Source organism: Corvus brachyrhynchos, unplaced genomic scaffold (genome assembly GCF_000691975.1).
Source record: "Corvus brachyrhynchos isolate BGI_N302 unplaced genomic scaffold, ASM69197v1 scaffold69, whole genome shotgun sequence".
In the NCBI taxonomy this organism is placed as follows: Eukaryota; Metazoa; Chordata; class Aves; order Passeriformes; family Corvidae; genus Corvus; species Corvus brachyrhynchos.
The window spans coordinates 2,364,373-2,378,212 of NW_008240228.1; the positions used below are offsets into that span (position 1 = coordinate 2,364,373).

A 13,840-nucleotide genomic window follows, 5' to 3' on the forward strand; every position below is an offset into this window, starting at 1 on the left:
GGGGTGGACAGTGGGGGGGGTGGGGGGGGGGGAAGTAACCTAAAGCAAATACAGGAAATATTAAGTACGTGATACTAATCAAAACATTTTTCATAAGTTATTGCATAAGTTACTGCATACTTCAGGGAGCTCTGTTGTCACAGACAGATGAATGTAAGTTTAAAGTTCACACAGATTTGCAGGACTTGGCCACAAATCATAAATGAGCCCATTGTAGAGAAGCTGCAATGTAATTCTTTGGAGAGACAGATATTACAATGTGCAACTGCAACTATCAAAGTTCATTTGAAAGACTCCTTCTCAGTCCCCTATGGCAGCTTATTCTCCCCTGTACCTGCATCCATCAAAGTGTTGTAGAGTTGCTGTTTGAGCAAGGCAAGTGAAAAGATTCTAGTTCAAACCAAACCAACAGTTTCACAGCAGAGGAGTGTGACTTAACAGCTGGGAGGGTGGGAATAAATCAGTTTTGCTGTTACAGGATTATAATGTGGGACATACCCTACAAGCATTTCACACAATTCATGTCCTACAGCAATAGTGAACACTCCTAAAGCAAACTGGGGCAGTCTGAAAAGGGTGTTTCCCTTAAAAACATCATAATGTTCAAATTAAAATGCAATGCCAAGAGAGTTTGGAATATTTACCATCATGATTTATTGTATATTTTTTGTGTGCTTGCAGGAGCCAAAAAAATCGTTTCATAAGCAAGAGAAAAGTATTTTCTTATGAAATTGCATCTTATGCATTTTTCTTTACACTAAATGAGACATGAACTTTGACTCCAGATCTTTGTAAGGCTGAACTACTCATAACAGCTCTTGTATCTCTTCCAGTTTCTCATTTTAGTAAGCTTCTCAGAAGTTAATGTCAGAGAATTTCAAGTCTGAGACTTCTACCTGTTAATAAACTACAGTCACATTTGCAAAAACACCTGGATGAACAGATGAACACAGAAAACACAGTGACCACAGTAAGCCCCATTTCATTAGAGAAGAAAGTTAAAAATATGTAAAAAAATATACAGAATCCCAGGGAAAGCAGATAAAATCAAGCTAGGAGCTCACTGTGCCATGTGACAGCATGATCTCTAATTATTTTCACTGTAGAAGAGACTGTACAATAAAAAGATCTGAAATCAGAGCAAAAATGTCCCACCCTCAAGCCAAGAAAAACAGCAAGGATGCTAGGGAAGGAATGAGAATAGATCTGAAAATTACTTGTAGGAAAAACATAGTTAACTTTCTCCTCCCTCAAGAGGGGGAAGAAGGTCAGTTTACAATATACCCTCTTCCTTCCTTCCATTTCTAACACTGACATTTCTATCAGCCATATTTTTTTTTCACTTCTCCTTATTGTTTCCTCTGTGCCCATGTAAACCTTACCTTCTTCCTTATTGTTTTCAGTTCATCCTTTGTCATTTCTCCTGTATTTAATATCTCTACTCAGTCCTCTGTAGTCTCCTCTTAATTCTCACTGCTCTTGATCAAAACCAGCCACTTTCTGTGGAACATGAAACTTCAAATAATGCAGTCACAAGCCATACCTGGCCAATATCCTTCTCGCATGATTTTGGCCATGCAGATGTGATGCAGGCAAAATTCAACCTTTGAAAATCCACCCCATTTTAAATTTCTCTTTAAAAAAATAAAATAAACCAAAGTCAAACATGTTTGGACATTAATTAAACACAGGAAACAGAGAGTTTACACCAAAGCCTATGTCCAAAGACTAAATTAAAGCTTACTTTGGCAAATTGTTCATACTGGCCATTTGGGAGGGGTGTGGAAATTGTTCAGACAGAAGGAAGAATAGGAAGAACTTGCTTGTCTTGGCTACTTTTTCTCATTTTTCCATTCTTTCCTTCTTTCTTTCTTCTCCTGTGTCTAACACCCACAGATTTCCTAATGAGCTGGTATGCGACCCACCACACACTGTAGAGTGGGTGGAACTCAAATGCAAAAGAAAAAAAGAAACGTAAATTAACGAGTAACTTGCATGGATATTTACATTAAGTGCCACAAAAATGAAAGGTAGTGTCAAATAATATTAATATTAAACAGAATATAACATTAATACTAAAAAGAAGCTGTGATAGGTGAAAATTTTCTTTTCAAAATAGTTATAGTAGTAAGGAAGTAGAAGACTTAACAAGTCTTCCCTGCTCAACAGATCTTGCAGGATTAGATCTGCTCATTGAAGTAAAGTAGCTTGGCTTCTAGTTCTGAAATGAAACCTAATACAACATACCTTCACATTAAAGGTAGCCTAAAATCTTATTAATACTGGTCTAATAATTCTCTTTTCAAGAAATTTTGAATACATCCCACAGTGTGTACAGCAAACTAGCTAAAATTGACTTGAAAAGATGCATCTTCAGACAGGGATGGAATGCTGACCTGGGACACTGGAAATAGTAAGTAGCCAGCTAGTAAGCGTGTGGAGGTTCCTTCTATAGATACACACTTCCTTACAATAGCAGGGGTTTGAATACAGATTGACTAACTTGGAGCAAAAGAAACCACTCAGAGTTTGAAGAACTCAAACTCTTCATAGCCTCCAAATGCAACAATAGCTGCAGCTGAAGCCTTTTCCCAGCAGCACCTCTGTGGAGCAAGTACCAGGCTCGTGCATTCCTTTGTGTGCTACACAACACTGCCAGCCAAGCACTGGCCTGGAATGAGGCACTTCATTGGTGTGAAAAACACAAAACCATCTCCCTGCAGCCTACAAACAGAACCTGTGATCCTAGAGAGGAAGGCAGAACACAAGAGGTAACTGGTGAAGACTCCCGGCCCTGTGGCTCACCTCAAAGGGTCAGTCCTTAGAGGCAGGGCCCGGTTGCCCCAGTGAACACCCACCTATTCTGTTATCTCCTCCCCAGGTAAGAACAGACTTGAATAGAACTTGAAGAAACTTGATTCTTGGACCTGAACAAAGCACTACTTTCTTACAAATTACAGCCTTGAGCAAAGCAGGCTGAGAGAAGAAGAAAGAGCTGGCTTTGGAAATGAAGCTTAACATGAATGTTCGTTATCACAGCCTGTTTTCTTCCTTTAATTCTTTATTGTTAATTAATGACGGTGAGATTAACTGCAGAAAACTGATGGAACAGTCATTCTGCCTCATCCAAAGTAAATATCCTTTAATCTAAAACTGTCACTGATCTTACTGATGACCTCCTCAAATGCATATCCCTAAGATTTTAATTTTCAGGAAACAAGGGGAAGAGTCAAGCAGAAGATCAGTTCACAACCCTCGGACAGCATACCAGTATTTTTACTGAAATGTTCATGATACAAAAGAAAATAGAAGACCCTAAATTCTCACAAACACCCTCAGATCAGTGTTGCATCTGCCCACATATATAAAACCGGTTATTATGTCTGGCAGTTTTACCTTATAAAATCACCTTTTTTAAAACCTACTCTTTACTGAGGCAGGAAACTTTAAAAAAATAAATGATAAAAAACATCCCTTGATAAAAGAAAATACAGAAGAATCTCAACAAATCTTAGAAATTCTGATCCCACCATCTGTAATGTCCCTCTGCTTTCACTGAAGAAAATTCTTTTTGCTCACTCACAATCAGAAAAGTACAGGGGTCTGAAAGTTCATGTGCTTTACATTAGTAATATTTTAAAGGGATAAAATGTAGTTACTACTTGAAAGGAAAAAAAAGAGGTTGAAAATACTTTAGTGGCCTGAAGCACCCCTTGCTTATGTGGTATTGTGTTCTTGGGGGTGAGAAAAAGGCCATGTCATGCCAGAAGAACCTGGCTCCCATATATGCCTAAAATTTTGCAATAATAAGCCAACCATACAGCATGTAACCTGTGTTTTCTCATTAAAGCCACTCATTGTTATTGACAATAGTGTTTAAAGCTGCAACCATCTAATAGAATTCTATAGGAATATACCTTTTCCATAATGGAAAGCATTTCAAGAGGCAAAGAATTTGTGCACTATTAAAATTGTTACTATAACATATGTTGAATTCTAAAATTTATGAGTACAGTGATCATATATTGTAAGTATGTAATTACATGCATTGCAGAAGTCACACTTCAGCAGAGATTCCTCAATGTATTTAAGGAAATGTGACAAACCATGGCCAACACAGAGCTTTACTACTGCAGCCCTTCTTTTCTGTGACAAGTTTATGACCTGCTCCAGGCTAGTAACAAAAATCTGTAATTTTTTGCCCAAGAACTATTTAAAAATAAATTGCTGGTATGATAAAAGACCAACAGATAAGCCTATCAACTAAACCCCACCATTATGCTATTGGTGCAATGGTATCAAACAAAAACTGGCAGCCAATTAGCCCCAAAGCTGATCTAACAGCAAGGTACAAGCTACAAGTGACCGTGATCTTTAGTTTCAAATGTAGATGTACTGAAATGGCACCCGTTGGTCTCAACCCTTACACAAACACAAAAAAAGAGCTCCGATGGGGTGAAGGCTCTTAATGCTGTTCTCTTCTGCACTCCCAAGGTGATGGGTGCTGCTGCCAAGCCTGCAGCAGCACTGGTGGAATGACAAATGTCATTTATCACACCACACCGACTTTTTAAGACTGAACAGATTGCCCAAAGCAGGAGAAGTAAAGATATTATTTCTGTATTTAAAAATTCTAAACTAAATGTTTGAGTAAAAAGGAGACTTAACTAACCAGCAAGATTTCAATCAATTTTGCAGGACCAAGGGTTATATAAGTTCTTTTTCTAAATTCTAATAATAGGCTCTTGGACTAATAGTACCAGCACTACATTCACTTTTAAGTAACAAAGAAAATTAAAATCCACTTAATTTGTTCACTAACTGAAGTAATTCCATACCCAAACATCAGCTATTTCAGGCCTTCCTGATGGCAAGTTTCTCACAGAAAAAAATGAAGAACAGTATTTTCCCCATGACTTTACTTCACACTAAGTTAAATAATTTCTTTTACCGGTAAGAAACAAAGGCCCAGATGATCCATATTCCATGGCTTTCCACTGACCACGTTGTTTATGTGCCTCCAAGTAGTGTTTGACCCTTGAAGCAACAACTTCTTCTAGCAGCTTGCAGACCTCCTGAAAGAGAAACCACCGGCCTGGTTTGATCTAAATTTACAGAAATGCCCACAGGCACACAGCAGAAATCAATACAAAATTACCCCCTCTCACATTAAAAGGAAAAACATTGAGAGCAGAAGCACATCAGTTAGGAAATGAATGGGAAAAAGGAGGGCAATCAAACCATTTTTCTGCAGAACAAGAGAGGAAAGTACATTATGAAATTCTTACTTGGCAGATGAAATACATTATATTACAATGCTAACTTTTTTATCAGAAATTAGTTTCATATGCATTCAAAGGAGGAAAATGTTAAAATGTAGGATACATGTTAAAAATGTATCACAGCATGAGTTATTTAAGCAAAATTTTAGTATAAATCCTCTCAGGAATTGTCAACACACTATTTCTCTACAAGAATCCTTATAAACCACAACAGATATTCTGCTTCAGTGTAATTTCAGGGGGGAGAGGGGGGTGGAAAGAGAGAAGACTCTGAACAAATTAGGTCACAGCGACTTAATTGCTCTAATTAATTTAGATTGTTCTGCTCCTAAACATAAATGTTCATATCTTTCATACTTTCTTCAACAAAGCACAATAAAACCACACACAACTCCGGAAGAACAAAGCCTTCAGCCAGAATTACCCAGGAAAAAAAATACTTGGAGTAAAAACAAAAAATTCATCTCTTGAATACCAGAATAAGTTTTAAGCTTAATACACACATACATATTTGAGCCCTTTCCTCAGTGTTCTCGTTTTCCATTGTTCATAACTATGTGCTCACAGAAGCAATACTTTGTGGCACACAAAAATATAACTTTACCTCTGTAATGTGTTTGGGTAACACATAAAATTATATAAGTAGTTTCTAAGCTATCTTGGCCTGAAATTTCCTTTTGATTAATGTAGAAAGTACTCAGAACAACAAATTTTTAGTGCATTGCTCTAAATAAAAGCAGGGCACATACATTAGTCAATCACAACCAGTATTTTCTCTTTACAGTAAGAAATATATTTTCCTTTCTGCTTGTAGAGTACAATTATAAATTACTGTATTTGCTTTTTCTTCTGTTTAACTCATTAAAGTGCTCCCATTACACATTCCTTCATGGGCCTGTGTTCAGGTTAGAATGAAAAGGTCTAGAAAGCAGCAGAAACATGGTTTGTCTTTGGTTCCTTCTGCAGCAATAAACATTACCATGCACTTCTTTCATTTACATGGAACATGTTTTACTTGTTAGGCTTATGGAAATATTATTTAAATGGCTTTCCACAAAGTACCCTATAGACCTCAGAGTGCAAAGATAAAACTTTGACTTTGCTATTCCAGGGGAAAAGGGATGTGGAAGAAAGGGCAGGGAAACTGGAAGGGCAGAAGGAGGACAAAAACTGCAGCATCTCACAGCAATCCCAAGAATACACTACATCCAACTGGTCACACCAATGTGTCACAGTGCTGGTGGTCATTCCAACACCCAGCTGTATTTCCTTACACCAATCCCATGCTTTGGGCACTGGTGAAGTTCCCATCCTGCCCTCCATGGCACATGCTCCAAGGAGGAGCTGGCAGCCAAAAGGCCACTGGGACAGCATCACCAGGGTCCATGAGCTCAAGCCAATGCATTTCATCCAGGGTAAGCAGGGGATCAGCAGGAGCTGCATTTGTTACAGAGGCATCCACATTTCCCACAGACAGGCAGAGAGGGCTGCACCACCACTAGTATTTTCCAGAAACCACTTGAGATGAACATGTAAAAGCCCTCATAAAAAATATGTCAAAATAATCTTTCTTTGGGACCCTTCCTCCCCTCACTTACACAAAGATTCTGCATAGGACTTTCAGGAAGTGAATTGCAAAGCTATTGGACTCACACTTCTCAGTTGTTGAAAATATGCAACCTTTGTACTTCTCTCGAAACGTGCAGTCACAGAAATGCACTGAATGCTGTCCTGTCATGCCTCTTTATTAAATCAATCATGATCTAATTTCCTGAAATTAATCTCTTTTGTTTTGGCTGTCTTACAAAATACATTTTGAAAACGTTTAAAACTCAGATAACCAGGAGCGTAAAGCTGGTTATAAATAGAAAAGGGAATGAGCATTCATTTAGTCATAAAAAAGAAATCTAAAATATTTTCCCTATTTTCTTATTTCTCTGCTTAATAAACCACAAATCAGATGAACCACAAACTGCTAAATATTCGGCTTTTGCTCCCTCAGGATATTAATTTATTGTTTCTTTTAATTTCACTTAAATGTATTACTCTGAGATGTCTGGGGACGCTGTGCAGTGACAAGTTAATGATGGCATTATTAGGGAAGCTATCTGCTGAAAATTACCGTAACGGAGACTTGCGGGAAAGTCCACAGGCATCCCAAACATGTCCTGCCTTCATTTTCAATAGGGAACTTCTCAAGTTCCCACACAGAGGAGAAAGCTCCAGCCAGGAACTCATCACAAGATCATGTGTGATTTCTCTATATTCTGATGAAAGTTACAGGCAGAATTTTGCAGCTCACTGATGCACTGATTTTCCCCAGTTTCATCAGGTTATGCACATGATACACTTAAAAATCATGGAAGTTTCTTTTCATAAGATGCAACAGTTCTACTATGGTTTATCATGCATACTTATGTTTTCTTGTACCCTCTAAATGCAATATCATTTACACTTCTCAGAATGAAAAAAGAAAATTAATAGAAAGATATTTCACCAAGAAAACGATACCTGGCACAATCTGGTTTATATCACAGAAGATAATTTACAAATGTTCATGAGAAACATATTTTTTAAATTAAAAGCTAAGTCAGAAGAATCCACATTGCATGCATGCATATATGTGCACACACACAGAGTTTAAAAATTAAAAAGCAAATTTAAAGTGGTCATTAGTGACCCAAAAAGCACATATGGTTGACTTAGGGGTCCCACAGCAACCACTGATGCTTAGGTATAACTAACAATATTCTCATAACACTGAAAAATTCTGAACAGTTCAAGGCAATCCAACATTTTCCCTGCAGCCACATGCTTTTGAAGTAGAATTGATATTTGTTGTACCTCTTTCTCATGATCTGAAAACCAGCTGGTGTCTTTACTGGAGCCTTGAGGCAAAATATGAACATCCACCAAGACAGCAAAGTTCCCACACTGGAAAAAAAAAAAAAAAAAAAAAGAAGAAAAAACATGTTGAACTGTAGCTGCTAGGAAGCACATGTTGAGCAGACGGGGAGATAAACAATCAGGTAAGCACATGCATCTGATTCAGAGTTACAGCAGGCAGAACACTAAATTGTGGAAGTTTATGAAGTACGCAATTACAAATTTATCATTGTTTGTGGACAAGAAACAAGAGCACCAGACCTATCTTGGATAGCTCACTGAAATATAACAAGCAGAAGTATGTGGAATTTTCTTCTGCTATTTAAATGCCACTTTTAAATCTGAGTTCAAGCAAATTTTAATGTGTGAAAAATTAGCTCTTCCTTCACCAAACTCACATCATTCTATTTTCTGAAAATTTGGTACCACATTAATTATCCAGTTGGTGTTTAAAGTTTATCCAGTACTTAAAAATTCAGCATCTTAGAAGTCTTTTCCTCTCTCCAAGCTGCCTAATGTAAAGAACAGCAAGTTTGAAGGACTTGTCAGTGGATATTTGGTATATACCACATTTGCCATTTAGTCATTACTGTACTTTGAATGGTTAAATAATAAGGCTTAACTATTACCAAAGACTACATAGAGATAGTAGGGTGATATAGGCTACATCCCAAGACACATCAGCTATTTCTGAAATTCCTGGATAGGTTTTGATTGAGGACAGTGTGACAGACAAGGATTATTTTCTTTCATTGGTACATCAATCATTACAATGAACTAACACCAGGAAGAGTGAATGGCATGAACACATCCCAGTTCCACTGGGCATTTATTCACTGCTGCCTCCTGACCTGCACAGAGATATGGGGCATTACAAGCCAATGGGTTCCCTTTTAAACCCAGCACCAAATCTCACTCAGACACCCTTTAACTAAATAACATGCAAGGTAAAAGCCAATTTAATCATTCTGGCTTGGCTGCTTGTGGCGCACTTGTGATGCAATGAAGTCACTCTGTGAGAAGACTGGACATGTGCGGTCATGGCAACTGCACATCCGGAATGTCTGACAGAATAGAAACAACATCCTGATCCCAGACAAACTTCCCATGTGCACGGACCATCCGGCGTGAGATTGGGCTCGTTTCAAGGGATGTTGCAGTGCTCACCTCCTGTCCTCACTCACTCTCTCCATATCTGCTCTTCACTGCCAAACATCTGCAAAGCCCAATCTCAGAATTCCAACTGCTAACAGAGTTAGTTCTACAAATAGTGGGATATATGGTTTTAGACTCTAGTTTTACATCACCTACAGTCTAAGGGATACATCAATATCTCAGGCTTATGGTATAGCACAAGTACAGTTGCTGAGAGTACCCTTACCTATGCCATTAGCACTAAGAGCCACAAGATTTAGCATTGATTGTATTAATCATAGCAGCGTATTTGGTAAATTAAAAACCTCTTGGTTTATAGAACACTTGGATCTGTAAATCAACTGCAAACAGAAGTTTCTAAATAATGATGCAAATATAATTAAAATGTAATTCATGGCCAGTGTTGTATTGTAGCTAGAATGCAAAAGTTTGGCAAATGAGACAGGCATTGTGAAATCATTTTGAGAAACTTCTAAGTTACTTATAGGTATCAGTCACTGAAAGAGCAGAATGCTTTGATCTATTGTATCAAAAGGCTTCTCTTTTCTCCAGAGAACCAAGAATTGCCAGATGGCTGCAACAGCAAACCTTTCCAAGCTTTAAATGGATGACAAAATATCTCACAAAAATCTCTGGTGAATCATTAGTCAGCTCCAGCAAACTTTAAATTGACTACTGAACTTCAAAGTTAGCAGACGCTGCAGATTAAAGTGAAAGCCAGTAAATTATTCATGGTTCAGCACTAATAACAACAAACAAGTAGTTGATACATCAAGAAAATTCAAATTATCAAATGCTCCATGTTAATTGGCATCATTTTCTAATGACTACAAAACTTTATATATAGATACAGATGCAAAGTATAGACCTGTTTTTCAAGGAGAGAGAATGCTTGTAATTATTTTCTTCTGAATGGCACTATTTGTCTCAGTTGCCAATCTCAAAACAACTGGGAAAAAAGAAAATAACAAACCACATTCAAAACTACATAACGGTACAGTTAGAATTATCTTTAAAATTTTACAAACACACCTAACATTTGTAGTACTTCAAAGAAAAAACAAATACATATAAATAGTGCATAAATCCTTATAAGAGACAAGGTTTCCCCATGGAAGATTTTTATCCCTCTAAGCTTTGGAGCACTCTTCTTGTAGACAGCACACCTGAAAATATTTCAATAACCACAAGCCAACAGTTTTACCACACAACCAGAACAGCTTTGGGACAGGACACAGGGATGCACAACTGGCACAGGCAAAGAGGAAGATGAGGAGTCAGAGAACACAAGCACAAACCTTCATGAGCCTCACTACATCCTATTTTCCATAAGTCCTGGACGTGATATGAGCGACAGCTCCCACGCAGGCTCCCCTGCATTCTTGAGCTGCACAATACCTGCTAGAGCTACACCTGACTTATGCTTTATGTGCCTTCACACGGTACAGCTGTAGGGATGATATTTATACTGAGCAGCTCAATACAACTTTGGCTGCTCCAGCAGCAAAAGACAAGTACAGACTAAATGCCAATACAAATAATTGCAGGGAACAGAGGCAAGTGGAAGAAAAACGAACACAGTTTTATATTAGCAGATCTGATGCTCTTATAGAAGTTTCTATTTTTATTTTTACTCTGATGACATGCAATTCCATGAAAATACTAGCTTTTATTTTAGTGGAAATGAAGTGTTTCCAGTCAGCATGGCTGCCAGATGCAACTCGTGACTCCTAAGTACCACAAATGAAAGGCAAACAAAAAGAATGGCAACTTTTAATTTCATGCTTTCAACATCCATCTCAAAATTTGCACTGAAAATTGTTTTTTGAGGTGTGATTGTCAAAACTGAAACTTGAATGCCTGATTTGATGGGAAACACATTTGTCAAGAATCAATAGGAAAACATTTCTCTCAAAAATTAAAGACAGAAGCAGATGCTCCAATTTGATATCCCCCATAGTTCTAGATTTCAAAAACTCTTCATTTTTACAAGCTGTTTTTAATGTTCACATTCTTACTCTAACAGTCTAATGACATTCATTGTGTTACTAAACAAAGGGCTTAAAATGATCTCAGAATGTTGTTAGTATATTGTTGTACAGCAATGGCATCTAATTCAGAACATCTTTTCAGAAATCAAATTGTTTATACGACTACATCAAACACTTCATAGCCTCTGCAAATTTAAAATATAACCAGACACGTAACGTAAATAGAACGAAACCCAACACAAAGTGGTCAGTCAAGCAAATTCATCTGCTCAGAACCTGCTGAAACCTTGAAATAAGCACATATTAGACAGTGAACTATTATTGCAAATCCCCAATGAATAAATAAACCCAAATAAATACTTTGTATTGCTATACTCATTTTTACAATCAGTGGGTTCCTACATGGGTACTCTTGTTTCCTTAAACTGCATCACTTGAACAGCATAAAACTAGTCCTTAAAAACAGAAAGTCCTTGGGATGCTGGAGACGAGCATGGTGGGTTTGTATTCAGTTACACCACTCCAAATGTGCTATATCATTAAAGCAGACAGCACTGGAGAACCAGCCTCCCAAGACACATATTAGGGTTTCCCATTTCTGAGATTACGGATGTGGGCTGGAGGGTCAGAATTAATTGAAGCTGAGTTGGAACAGAAACATCTGATAGTTTGGCTGATTTTTGGAATGGGTGGGAAGGAGCCGAGCTGCAACCTTTACACACTCAAAACTCCAAAACTGCTCCATGATGAACACATAGGAACTGTTTACTTACTGTTCCCTCTTCCCTGAGCACTGTGCTACTTTGTTAGTTACAGAGAGAATTTTATTCCAGTCTTAGATTATATCTAAAATTAAAAAAAAAAAAAAATAGACTTGATCCCAATGACCACTCAAAAATGCCACTGGAAGCCCTTTGTGGCATTGTGACAAAATTGATAGGACGTTATCATCTCCAGTCTCCAGCTGGCAAAAGCACAGCCAAGAGATTTTGTGGGAAAAAATAAAATAAAACACACATAAAAAGCTTATGTGAAATATCTTGTCTTAAAATAAACAGGAGAATTGAAATATTTTCCATCGTAAGTTCTTTCTGAAAATCAGTTAAGTGTTCTGCATTGAATCAAGCAAGTTCTAACATCTGCAGCATTAAGTATAATTACGTATTGTCATTGGTCTATACACTATGCCAACTGTATTATGACAAAATTCACGTTTCTGGGCTTATTAGAAGTTTATTCTCCTCCTTTATCTTTCTGATCCCAAAGAAAATCACTTGTTTTCTTTTGCTTATACTTTTAGCACCAATGATTTATAGTATCTTGACTTTTTCTCTTAAATAGCAAGAGGCAAAAATCACTTAAGCAAGTGAGCATACAGTACAAGAGATTTATCTGTCATTATACAACATTAATTTAACTTTCATTTACAAGCATGTCTAGGAGCACAATGATTGGAGGTAATGCAGAGTTTCCCAAACCATAGAGGACACTGTTGCAGTACTTAAATGCCTCAACCTGTATAAACACAGGAGTCAGGATAGTTATTTATGCCACCACCACTGCTGACGGCTAACAAGGGACAGAGGAACTTTGGTGACAGCTAACACCGTACATTTCTCATTCTTTTAAATAGATGAAGTTACAATTTGATATGTGTATGACTTTTCCACATATTTTTCTCCAGAATCTCCAGGGGTTTGCTCATTTTTTGTTTCTTTTCCTTTTTCTTTTTTTTTTTTTTTTTTTTTTTTGGGGGGGGGGTGTCCAAGGGAAACAAAAAAACCCCCAAACAAAACAAAAAAACAAACAAACCCCCAAAACAAACAAACAAAAACCCCCAACAAACAAAAAACAAACCAAAAAAAGTACGGGGGGGGAGGGGAATAATAGAATTTTTTTTCACAGGCAGCAAAGTTGCACAGAAATAGTGTTTCACTGGTTAATGCTCAGAGCAAGGTGTTTTTCCAACTCTCTATTTCAGGGGTTTTCAGGAACCAAAAGGTCACCAGTGAATGGTTTTACTGTCATGAGATTAATCAGGAGCTCACCTAACAAGAGGAACTTGCAATTATAGAAAGATTTCTAAACAGCTGATTCAGAAACAGAGCAGAACAAATGAGAGAAGCCTCCAGAAGAAGCCAAAACCAGGATCCCTCTAGAAAATCATGACATAAGTCCACTTTTCAAAATGCTCAAGAAATACGATGCAAATGTCGGAGTGGGGATAAAAAAGTTACATTCCACTTTTGACCTTTTTTCTGAATAGGAGCTGCTTGGTTCTGGAAATTGTACAAAGCTTGTACTTTGTTATAAATTTATATACTAAAGTTGAGAACAGTTTCAATAAATAAATCCTTCTTACTGAAGAAGGATTATAGCCATCAGCTAACATCACCTAGATCTTTTAAATTCCCAGCTTTCAAAGATCTGTGGGGTCACTGCAACAGTAAAAAGGGAGAAGCAGATCAAGGTCAAGTTAGAACGGGGTCTAACTTGAAAATCTATCCTCAAAGATAGCTGTACTCA

At 37.4% G+C, this 13,840-nt stretch overlaps 1 protein-coding gene across 3 annotated transcripts in view; it reads right to left on the minus strand.

Moving 5' to 3' along the window:
- The window catches only part of SLX4IP (SLX4 interacting protein), a 73,641-nt gene that overhangs the window by 29,539 nt on the left and 30,262 nt on the right, over positions 1-13,840 (minus strand). For 2 of the 3 annotated variants that reach the window (XM_017745326.1, XM_017745325.1), the window contains exons 4-5: positions 8,127-8,216; positions 4,952-5,075 (exon numbers count right to left, since the gene is read on the minus strand). In XM_017745326.1, the coding sequence (XP_017600815.1) occupies positions 4,952-5,075; positions 8,127-8,216 (214 nt within the window). The remainder of the gene's footprint in view (positions 1-4,951; positions 5,076-8,126; positions 8,217-13,840) is intronic. The other variant, XM_017745327.1, reaches the window with a different exon arrangement.